General features: G+C 38.6%; 1 protein-coding gene across 2 annotated transcripts in view; it reads right to left on the reverse strand.

The window, feature by feature from the left end:
• Nucleotides 1-390: 390 nt before the first annotated feature.
• KATNAL2 (katanin catalytic subunit A1 like 2) overlaps nt 391-12,847 on the reverse strand; it is a 74,524-nt gene continuing 62,067 nt past the window's right edge. For both annotated transcript variants that reach the window (XM_044657828.1, XM_044657826.1), the window contains exons 12-14: nt 3,651-3,813; nt 1,042-1,144; nt 391-530 (exon numbers count right to left, since the gene is read on the reverse strand). In XM_044657828.1, the coding sequence (XP_044513763.1) occupies nt 391-530; nt 1,042-1,144; nt 3,651-3,813 (406 nt within the window). The remainder of the gene's footprint in view (nt 531-1,041; nt 1,145-3,650; nt 3,814-12,847) is intronic.

Genomic DNA, 12,847 nt, shown 5'->3' on the forward strand with positions numbered 1-12,847 from the left:
TGGGCTTTTTAATTTGGGTCTTCTCCCCTCAAAAGAAAGATACTGGATCACACTTGAAAACTAAAGTGAGAAATTTGTTCATTAAAGTTTTATGCAAAGAAACTGAAAGAACGTCTCCATTGTATTGCAGAAGATAAACAATCTTATACACATATACCTGAATATCATCATATCTTGTTATTTATCATATAAAATGTAAAAGGCATCTCAGATTTCCTACAAAAATACAATAAACTTCAGTTTTCTGAAATAAGACCTTTTCCAACAAATAAATGAATTCTTTTCACTTCTATAGTTAGTCGATGTGCCCACTTATAAAACCGGTAGTGATAGATCCTCAAGTCTTGCAGTGTCTCCTGGAGATAGTGGGGAAGGGGCCAGAGGATAAATTCAGAGGGATTCATAGTTGCTTTGCCAGGCTGAATATTTCTCAATCAAATTCTTTACAGAAGGTTTGGTGTGGGTCATCACATCCAGAAAGTCTGCGGTAGTCACGGTGTCCAGCCGGATGGCATGTAAATTGCTGTTCTCTAGATAAAAACAGAACAACAATAATCGACCTGATGTTGATCAATGCTGTCGAAATGCTAATAGGCCTTCTATCAATGTGATGCATACATAATGTAGCACGCTTAATGGTTAATGCAGCAAGGCAAAGACTCAATAGAGTAGGAAAGGAAATTCTTAATGTGGGATTGAGTCTAGCCTCTGAAATCCCGACCCAAAGGTGACCTAAATGTAGCTTTATCAAAATGGCATGTAATATTTATAAAGTGACTTAAATGGACTGCTCGATGTAAAATGGAATTTGCAGAAGAAACAGAACTCTAGGCCTTTAGGTACTTATCATTTGGAAGCAAAAATGATCCCAAACAAGCCACTAAAAAAACATTCAAGAAGCAGAGAGCCCCTGGGCCTGCCCACCAACGCCAGGTTGCAAGAGAAGGCCAGGGACAGGGGACAGGCTCCCCCTGCTGGTGGGTATTGGACTGTGAAACACAAATACAATTCATTATTGTCTTCATCAAGCTTCTCATCTACCTGTTTGGAGGTTTTCAAGTGCATTAAAGATTTTTCGCACAGGTCGCATGGCTGCTTCTTTGCAGACTAGTTTGATGTCTGAGCCAGAGTAGCCCTCGGTCTCCTGGAGCAAGAACAGATCATTAGTTTACCAGCCAAATAAGTCCATTTTCCTAGATGCTCTCTGTTATGTATGTTCCTCTGTTTTTTTAGAGAGCTCTCTCCATCTGATACTTCTAAGGAATTTATAAAGATTTGCAAGAGAATAATGAATGTCGTAGTCTGATAAGTGGCCACACTAGAGCATTAAACAATTTCCTAATATCTCAATTTTGTCTCACCTTTTTGTCAATAAAGATGTCACAATGGTAAAAAAAAAAAAAAGTGGGATGAGTTGCCTGTAAAACTTAGAAAAATGTGGGGCTCCTAAATTTAATCTCCTGTAGCTACTAAGATGTCTTCTTCTGCATAAAACTCTGCTTGACAGGAATTACTGCACAAGTTAACACTTATCACTGGTACTTTCCAAACTTGGAAGCCTCTCTGTCCCATCTCTGTTGTTGAAATCCTTCCTCATGGTCCAGCCCAGGACACCTTCCCTTGTGCATCTAGCTGGAGAAATTAAATTCCTTCCTTGGCTCTCTAAGACCACTCAGTTCCACTCTCTCCTATGCACTTAATCATTTGCTAACTTTTTATTATAGTTTTTTACATATTGGTATCATCGAAATTTCTTTGAGGCCAAGGACCATCTTATTTCATTGCTTGTCCCCAATGTAGCACCTCATACATGAGTATTACATAAATGTTAAATTCTATTTCAATCTCAGGCCCCCAAAGAAAACTTTGCAAGGAGGATCTCCTTCAGTCAGTCAATATATAAATATTTATTTAGCACCTACTATGTGCCAGGCACGGTGCTAAGTGTAGGGAACATAGGGAAAGGCAAAAAAACAAAACAAAACAAAAAAAACAGGTACTCAAAGTCTAATGGGAGAGGCAACATGAAGCAACTATACAAAAGAAATATTTACAGGATAAATTAGAGATAATCTGAGTGGAGGCCCTAAAATTAAGAAGGACTAGAAAAGGCATCTTGTAGAAGATGTACTATCGCTGAGGCTTAAAGGAAGCCACAGAGGCTGAAGAAGTAGAGAAAAGGAAAGGTAAAAAATGTAAAAAGCAGTAAAAATGCGGAGTCTGGAGATGGGGGGATATGTGTGAGGAAGAATCCAGTGGTCAGTGTCATTAGAACATATAGGGAGCAAAGTATAAGAAACCCAGAAATGGAGGAAGGGCCAGGTTATAAATGGCTTTAAGAGTCAAACAGAGGATTTTATATTTGATCTTGGAGGTAATAGGGAGCCACTGCAGTTGAATGAATGGAAGGGTGCCATAATCAGAGTTGTGCTCAGGGAACACCACTTCAACAGCTTCATGGAGTATGATAGACTGGAGTGTGGCCGGGAGACCCACCAGCAGGCTACTGCAATAGTTCAGGCTTGAAGTGATGAGGTCCTGACCAGTGGGGTGGCAGTGTTGGAGGTGAGAAGAAACAAAAGGACTTGGCTAGGGGGCATCTGGGTAGCTCAGTGTATTGAGAGCCAGGCCTAGAGACGGGAGGTCCTAGGTTCAAATCTGGCCTCAGACACTTCCTAGCTGTGTGACCCTGGGCAAGTCACTTGACCCCCATTGCCCACCCTTACCACTCTTCTGCCTTGGAGCCAATACACAGTATTGACTCCAAGATGGAAGGTAAGAGTTTAAAAAAAAAAAAAGGACTTGGCTGCTGATTGGGTATGGAAGGGGAGGGAGTAAGGAGCTGAAGAGGATATCTGGGCTGTGAGCCTAGGTGGCTGGAACAATAGTGGGGCTCTCTACCAGTAATAGCTAAGTTAGGAAAAAGAAAGAGTTTGGGGTATGGGGGCAAAAATAATGACTTCAATATGGACATGTTGATAAGATTTCTATGGAACATTCCATTCAATATATCAAATGGAAAGTTATAAAAAACAAGCCTAGAGGTCGAGAGAGAGGTTAGGGCTAGACAAATAGATCTGAGAATCATCTGCATAAAGATGATCATTGAACTCATGGGAGCTGATGAGATGACCAAGAAAAATACTAGAGAGGGAGAACCTGTCATCTCCAGAATTTCCCTTTTCAAATAATCTGGGATATCCCCACCTTTAGTGGGTCCCCACATGGTGCTGGGAGTGCACCTACAAGACTGGATCAGACATTTTCCTTGTACCCACAACTAAAAGGGAATCAAACATGAAAGCGATTCCTGATCCCCTTTTCCCTGCCCTCCCACAGCTAAACAAGATCATCTTTTCTTTGATTTAAATTCCTAGAACTGGAAGGAATCATCTCATTCAGCCTTCCACGTAGTACAAGAATCCCTCAGAGATGGCAACACGGCTTCTATTTTAATCTTTTCCCCACGCTTCTACATGCTTCGACTGGCAATGTTGCCAGGTTAAGATCCTGGTCAAGACAACCTTGTTCACTTAAAACCCTGGAGGGGCCAGAATTATTCCTTTAAGCTCAAGTACTGAGAGGGGACTCGGTGGCATGGAGATATGAGCTCGCTGTGTGAGGCTGAGGCGGGGGGAGCTGTCTGTCACCTGGCCCAGCAGACCATACTCCAGTTCAGCATGGAGCTCTATGCCGCCATTGTTGCTCACAGCAGGCAGCCAATGGCGGATCATGGCTTGTCTCGCCTCATTGGTAGGGAGATCCACCAGAATCCTCTTCTCCAGGCGGCGTAACATCGCACAGTCTAACTCCCTGAAATGTCATCAGAAACAGAAGTAAGATGGGTGGGAATGGAAGTTTCTCAGCCAGGTATTATATCTTAAAGGTGATCCAATTCTATCTTGTAGGAAGCTATTTTGCAAGTTAACAATTATTAAACATCTGTGCCTGGGTGAGCAATATAATACTAATTTTCAAGTTTACTAGGGAGAAAGAAATGGTTAAAAAAAATTTAATACACCATTAAGATAATCTGAGGTATCTTTTAATGAGAGCTAAGCGAGAAGGTAAAATTGGCGAAAAGGTTAAGAATTCAACCCTAACACAATAGCATTTCTATTGCAGACATAAGGTCTTTTTTCAGTCAAAATCTATTTGTTAATGAATTACTCCTGAAAATGACTTAGCCGGGTCTCGAGTCAGGAAATCCTGGGTTCCAATATGGTGTCAGATACTTCCTAGCAGTGTGGCCCTGGGCAAGTCACTTAACACAGATTACCTAGCCCTTACCACTCTTCTGTCTTGGAACCAATACATGATATTGATTCTAAGATGGAAAGTAAGAGTTATAAATTTTAAAAATAATAATAACTTAAGTATTTCAAGAAATTCAATAGCCATTTCAATTCCTAACATGCATGCTCTTTGGTGAATAGAGAGAGCACTAGACCTGAGGACCTGGTTGAAATCCCTTTTCTTCTACTTGTCAGTTGTACTATCTTGACCAAATCACTTCCCTGGGCCTCAGTTTCCTCACTTGTAAAAATGAAGGGCTTTAGATGATCTCTAAGGAGGCAACTATATGGTGTGTGGTGGGTAAGGGCACTGGACTTGGAGTTGGGAAGACTGGGATTCAAATACCACTTCAGACACCAGCTAATTGCATGATCCTAGGCAAGTCATTTAACCTCTCTTGGCTTGAGTTTCTTCATCTGTGAAATAAAGGTAATAATTGTACTTCTCCCCATAAAGTTGTTATATGGATCAAATGAGATAACATATGTACACCACTATGGAAACTTTAAGGTGCTACATATACCTGCTAGCTGTTGTTGTTGGGGTAATCCAAAGTCCTTTCCAGCTCTAAATATTAGTGTACCATAAGCTGCTATAGCACTGAACTTTGTTAGTGGCCTCTAAAGTTTAATGCCTCCCTAATGAATTGAATATAAATACATATTTTTAACCCAGGCTTTTCCTGAAATGTAGCTCTTTGAAAAGCAATACAATTATAATGTACCAGTACATCTTCCTGGTCTGAAGGGCATAATCTATTATTTTTCTTATACGGTGCCTTTGTGCTTAGTATTACTTAATGATGATGAATAATTCAATAGAATAAATATCCCTTGATGATAGTTCTTTACCTCTACCTTCAAAAAAGTAAGAAATACTTTAAAAGTAAAACAACCATCAAAAGGAGACCCCCTTAAGGTAATGTCTACAGGAAGTTGTTTTATTTTTGTCAACAAAGAACATAGGCTACTACACTCCCAACCTCATTCTAGTTTCCATGCTACTGAATTAAAGAAAGTTTGATGCTGACTGTCGGTGGAAGTGACCTTCACTGCTACCTTAAAGTCTATCATAGGTGGTGGTTTTGTCTGCTCCCCATGTGACAAAATCTACTTAACCTTTAAAAAAAAGGTTTTAAACAACTGCAGATAAGGTAAATAATCATAAAAGTCCTTTACCAGTTACCCTAAAAACATCCTTGGCAATGATTCAACAAGAGGAAGGGTAAGTCATCGTGGATATTGTGGTGGGAAAACCAGCAGAAAGACTGCGGAAATAACCAAGCAAAGGACAACTCCTAATGACATGAAGAAATGCTATAGGATAAATAAATTCTAAGACAAACCTGCAAAAGAAAAAAAATTCTTCATGAACTAAAACTGGAATTTCTGAAGACTATAGAATGATTGTGAGAGCTCCAAAGTAGATAAGAAGACCTCATTAAAAATTGAAGGAAGAGACAAGGAGTTGAACAGACAACTGAAAATAAAAGCTTCTAGAAAATTTTAACAATATGTTGGGCATCTTGAAAAAAGGAATAGATAGAACCATTAGAATAGAGGAGGACAGAACTTAAACATTAAATAACAAAATCAAGAAATACTAAAGCAAAGATAAAAGACAGAAAACTAGAAAAAACATTATCAAAAACTGGGAAAAGACCAGAGATAAGTTAAGAATCATTTGGTTTCTCAAAAAAATAATTTAAAATTCTGAATATTATATTTCAAGAAATTATGAAATCACTCCATAATATTGGAACCAGAAGGTAAAGTGTAGTGAAAGTATACAGAATCTGCAAGTTATTACAAGAAAGAAACCTCATATATGACATAATAAGAAATGTGATTGCCATGTATATATCTCCCAGGTCAAAGGAAAATAATGCAAATGATCAGGAAGACCACATACTAAAAAAATCCTTCAGAACTTCAGAGGGGAACTTATTAATGATGAGTAGGATTAAATGGTCTTTGTGGTTCCTTCTAACTTCAGATCTATGATTCTAAAGGATATAAGATAGCTATTACTGTCTCTTCCAAGACATTTTTACTCTGGATTAAACATCCCCAAGTTTTTCAACTTATCCTTTATGACATTATTTCTTGGCCACCCTCCTAAAATTGAATAGTATAGTGCTGATGTAGTCTGATCAAATCAGAGTACATGGATTCTGTTGATTTCTTCATTCTGGACACCACAGCTATTACAGTTCTTTTTTACCATCTTGTCATATGGTCGCCTGATGTTGATATAGCAATGCACTAAATCCTCCCCTTGCCTTCCAAGGACTTCAGTCTAGCTTCATTTTCCCCTACATGTACTTTTCATGTTAATTTTTTAAAATTAAAGTTAGGAATTTACATTTATCCTTCCCCCAATTCATTGGATTCAGACCACTGTTCTAGTCTGTATCAAGAGCTTTCTGGATGTTTCACACATTTCCCCTATCTTTTTAAACTGAAGAAATTAAAATAAATAAATGAAGGCATTAAATACAATTTTTAACCTTTCCTGGACAACTCAGAGTCAATTTATGACTTAAAAGATCTTTTATTTCTTCTCTCCACCATCACACACACAGACTCACAAACACCCACATACTTTGCAGCCCCCTCATAAACAAAAAAGGTTTTCAGGAGTTGTTTTGGCTGAAAAAAAAGAACAAAATGATGAGCCCTTCATATTGAATTAGGCTGGTTCCTCAGACTAAAATATATAATCCATCATGAGGCACACAACTGAAGCCTTTGCAGATTGGTAGGACCAGCCAGAGTTTGTCTTCTATTGGCATAGCCTTGCACATAGGGTTAATAACCATTTAACTGAATTGAATCAAGAACCCTAAGCCATGTTGAAGCACCTGTGAATTCCAACTTTTGCACCATGCTATCAATGTATGTGTCTAAGACTATTTGTCCTTTTGCTAAATACCCTAGACTACTAGTTTGAGTTCTTTTGTCTTTCCACTAGTTCAAGTCTTTCTGTCTCTTCATTTTCTGGCAGATTCAACTGTAAAGCACTTTTATAGCTTGTTAATTATCTTGTCTAAAGTAAAATGTCAATAAAGTTTGAATACACTGTCCTTAGTACATGGACTTTGTAAAATCTGTTTGTGCTGCTCAAAGGCTTTTCCCCCCCCGCTTCTTTTCTGGTTTTCAGTTCTCAGCTAGAAAGATATCTTTTACACATGTGAGATATTACTTTACATTCAGTTATAAGCCCCTTTTAGAAGGGCTGTATTCAAACACTCAATGTTCTTGGCTCTAAATAACTACAACTGTGTAGGATAGAAAAGTTGCCACATGCCCAAACTCATCGTTGCCATGAATCCCCCCCAAAAAAGTAATGCTAAAGGAAAGCCAAATTGCTTGATTCTAGTGACATGACAGTCCCTGTGTGTGCCAAAAATGCAGAGCTATCTGGCACAAGAAGTCTGAGTCCTAGAAGCAACTGAGGATCAGTAGGGTTAATAGGATCCATTGCAGAAAGAGTAGGATTCAGAGATTGAGGCACTGGATTCAAGTCTGGGTTCTCCTACTTAGAATTGCAGAATTACAGTTATAGAGCTGGAAGGGACCTCAGATGTTATTTGACAGGTAGAGGAACAGAGAAACTTAAATCCTCAAAGGAAAAGAAGAAACTATTGTCCTTCTGGAATTCCACTAGTTCTAAGGATCAGTGAAAAGACAAAGTGATAAGAAAACATACCTAGTTAAAGAAATACTCTAGGAAAGGAGAAGAGAGGGGAATGTTAAAATGTATTATTTCTTGTTTTGGGGTGTTACAGGAGATCATTACTCAATTTTAGAAGTACAGAGTGGGGAGAGAGAGGAGCTGCATAAATCTCATGCTAATCTCTACCAGATGAGAGAAAGATTTTGAAAACAAACAGACAATAGAAAGACTATAGAGATAAATAATATACTAAAGTGAGAGATTGGGTTGATCAAGGAAGAGGAAGGAGATAAGTTGGGAGATAGAGTAGGATCAGGAAGATAGCAAAACAAACTACAGCTACAGAGGGTTAATTAGGAAAGAAAAAGGATAAGAGGCAATGACTTGGTTCAAGTTGGTTTAAACAATATAAACTATAGATGCTTAGCATTAATTTCATCCTCTTCCTCCCTCTCCCCCATCCTTTTCTCCATTTAAAGAAGCAGCATGTGGGCAGTAGAAAGATTGCTAGATTTGGAAACAAGGATTTGAGTTTCAATATAGGCTTTACCAGTTAGAGCCTGTGATACAATTAAATAAGTCACTTAATCTCTTTGGGCCTCAATTCTACATCTATAAAATGAAAGGGTTGGAATAAATGACCCCTAAGACTCTTTCTAACTCTAAATCTATACTACTATGGGAAAAGGTTAAGGGGAGGACAGAAGAAATGTTTTAATAGGATTTATGGGGGAGAGAACAAACAACAATCATAAACTATAAATGTGAATGGAGTAAACTCACCTCTAAAAGAGAGGAGGGTGTCAGAGTGGGTTAAAAAGCAAAACCCAACAATTTGCTATTTATAATAAAAACAACTAAAATATAAAGAGTCATATAAATGGAAGCTTGAAGTAGAATTTATCATGCCTCCACAGAATCCAAAAAAGCAAGATGATACTTGTGATCTCAAATGAGGCAGAAAAATAGATATAATCAAGAGAGAATGAGCAGAGAAATTATATTATGCATAGGAGCACTGTTATGAATAAATAAAACCCCAGGTCTTAAATGGTAGATATGTGGAACAACAGGAGGTATTGGTGAAACCTCCTATATGAATTGCAAAATGAGTGAGTTTACTTAGAAGTCTGCTTCAATGACCCTGCAGCTGTTTGTGATTTATAGTGAATCAGCTAACAGGAATAAGTTGTTCACTTGACTCCACCTACTACCACTGACTAATGAGGGAGGGATTGGTTCCCCTTTATTAGTAATTGGATTATATACTGACTTCCAGGGTAATAAACTCTAAAAGCTGGATGCTGATACACACAGAATAACCTTAATGCAATTTAGGTACCTAATCCTAACAGATAGCAGTAACCTAGCTAAGAGACAATCCTGAGATGACCCTCTCCTCCCACCAGTATCTCAAAATTGAGATCCTGATGTTCTAAGTTTTCTTCCTTTTATAGGCACATCTCAACTGATTTTTGGTCTCATGCCAGCTCAAATGCTCTCTCTGCATTCTGTGTTCCAACCCAGCAACTAGCAATTATGGTAATCCAAAATGGCTTCTTGCAAAGTATTTACAGCACCATAGATAATGAAAAATATTTATATTAAACATATATGTACCAAATAGAATAGTCACCAAGTTCTTAAATTTTTTATTGAATGATATGACATAGATCATAAGTCAACAATTATGTGTGTATGGAGGATGTCAATATGCCTCTTTTAGACTTAGAAAAATCTAATAAAAATATAAACAAGAAAAGTTAAAGATCTGAACAGAATATATATTATGTGAAGAAACATAACATATACAAAGATAAAGAATATGTATGAATGTATCTATGCATAATATAGTATGTAATATATAGAAAATTTAACATGATATACCATTGATGATTACTAAATGGAGACTTTAAGAAATATATCCAATTTTTCAACTTTGTATGTCACATTTCAGAAAGACTGATAACACACCAAAGCATTAAAAATTTCATGAATAAAAGAAGCTATAAAAATGAGGAAAAATGGTAATTTTGAATACAGTAAATTGAAAGGGTTTTGTATAAATAAAATGAATGTAACCAGGATTAGAAGGAAAGCAGAAAATTGAGGGGGAGGGAATTCTATCTGCAGCTTATCAGATAGAGGTCTCATATTTAAAATATATAGAGAACTTTGTCAAATTTATAAGAATACAAGCCATTCAGTGGTCAAAGGGTATAAACAAACAGTTTTTAAGATGAAGAAATTAGTTATCTATAACTATATGAAAAATGCTATAGATCATTATTGATTAGAGAAATGTAAATGAAAACAACTCTGAGATATCTAACACCCATTAGATTGGCTAAAACGACAAAAAGGCAAAATGGAAAATGTTGGAAGGAATAAGGAAAAATGGAGACACTATACACTGTTGGTGGTACTGTGAACTGATCCAGCTATTTTGGAGAACAATCTAGAATTATGCCCAAAGAATTACAAAACTGTGTATACCTTTTGATCCAGCAATAGCACAATAGGTATATTTCCTAAGGTGATCAGGGAAAAAGGAAAAGACCCTGTATATTCTAAAATATTTCTAGTAGCTCTTTTTATGGTGACAAAGAACTAGAAATTGAGGGGATGTTCATCAATTAGGGAATACCTAAACAAGTTGTGGCACATGATTGTGAAGGAATACTATTGTGCTGTAAGAAATGATGAACAGATTAATTTTAGAAAAACATGGAAAGACCTACATGAAATAGGAAGAGTGAAACAAGCAGAACCAAGAAATCATATACAGCAATAGAAATATTATTTGAATAATGATTCATGTATGTCCACCTCCAAAGAAAGACCTGATAAACAGAAACAAGCAAGGCATAATTTTATATATACATATGTCTTTTAGTTAAATGATACCTTCTCTAGTGCAGGGAGTGGAGGAAGATTGGGAGACACGTGGGAATTTTACTGTAACAAACACATTTTTTAAAAAAAGAAGAGACAGAAATATCAAACATCCTTTGTAGACCAACACAATAAAAATTCTATTCAGTAAGGTAAATCTAAATAAATGATTCAGAATCAAATGAAAACTAATTAATATCATGCAAGAGCACTTGGAAAATGGAGCCAAGATAGTGGAGTAGAAGCAGGGATGCTTAAAACCACCATGAGAATTCTCTCCAACCAATTTAAAATAATATCACAAAATGAATACAAGAGTGAAAGAATCAACAAGAAGACAGAGTGAAGCATCATTTATGAAGAGAACAACTTCATAAAGAGAAACATAAGTATAGAGCATCTGGGACACAGGGATGAGAGGGGAGCACAACCAGCAGGAGGCTACAACAAGGAGTAAGGAGGAAACCAACAGCAAGCCCTGATCTCACATCTACAGTTCCAGGTTCTGAACCTGAGCCCAAGCCAACATCCAGACCCTGAGACCCTGCCTAAGACAAGAGCAGTACAACCCAGTAAAGTTCCAAGTAAACCTGAGGTGAGGTCTGAAATTCCAGCCCAGGGCACTCTATGCTGCTCAGCCTGATCTGTGTGGGCCCAGAGCAAGGCCAGGAATCCCAGTCCCGACTTGTGATAAGGACCTGAATTCCAGTTTGGAGCAGTCTATAGACCTACACCTGGGTCCTTGATCCCTGGCAGGGGAAGTCCCCAGGGTACTGGCTTGTGGGAGCCTGGCTGGCCCTTGCCATAGCTCAAGGGAGAGCCCCAGGACAGGGCAGTCTGCTGTGTGCTGTGTGGCTGACCTGATCAAGCCCAGAGTGAGACCAAAAGCCTACACCAAAGCCTAAGGCTAGAATTTGAGCCATTATCTGTGTCTGTTATATTGAATCTCTGGGAGCCAGGGATCCACACTGTTGATTGACAGGTGGATCCATTGGATATCGGAATGTTCTCAGAGGGCCGTGAAGACAGGGGAGAGGGCAGTTGGCCCAGGGGGGTTATAAAACATCCTGGCAGCCCTGGCTGAGGGTTCCTTTCCTTCCCTGAGACCTGAGATCTGTGGATCCTGGTCTTTTGGGACTGAGACTTGCTGGGTTCAACCTTGCAAGATCCCCCTGTCTTGTTCCTGATAACATCATCAACCTGTACCCAGATCATCATCTTCTGATTCTATTGCCCCTAGATATTAGGAAATCAATCACCTATAGCTATCTAGGTTTCCCAGGGCCCAGGAGGGATCTGGGAAGTGGGCAGGAGAAGAAGAAGTGGATGGAAAGGGGTGGATATCCTGAAGACTGGTTAGGCATATTATCGAGCAAAGAAGAAGAAGCTGAAACATCGAGCAGCAGTTTGCCTACTCTGGTTTGGCTGTGGCCAGAGGAGCTAACCATCCTGAATCAATACCTGCCTGCAGATCTTAGGGTTTATCATCTTCCAAGTAGATAGGGTTTCCTAATTCCTCTATCCAGTCCCATTACCCCATCTTTGCTAAATATAGTCAAAGCCTTTTAAGTACCTTCCTGAAGTGGTTATTTATAGCTTCTCTGGGAAGGGAGATACCCAGTTAGAGACAAACCATTACCAAGCTAATAGAGCCCATCATACACTATCAATCAACCCCAGGTGGGACCTGAAGGGATACCATCCACTGTCCTGAAGGATCCTGCCTGGGCACTGTTATAAAGGAGGAAGTGTCATATCATCTAGTTAGGGCAAGCCTCAGTTGATCTTGCCTAGCCACCTATCTGGGCTATCACTGTTGTCACACATTTACCAGTGGTAGTATCCAGTTTAGGTTTACTTCCCTCTCCATCTACAACATCTACATTTATTTCACAACAGTCTCAGGAGGTGACATAATCAGCAGTGGGAAGTGGTTTTCAGAGCTCCACAGAACATCATACCATCTTGGAAGAACTTA

This window comes from Gracilinanus agilis, chromosome 1 (assembly GCF_016433145.1).
Source record: "Gracilinanus agilis isolate LMUSP501 chromosome 1, AgileGrace, whole genome shotgun sequence".
Taxonomy (NCBI): Eukaryota; Metazoa; Chordata; class Mammalia; order Didelphimorphia; family Didelphidae; genus Gracilinanus; species Gracilinanus agilis.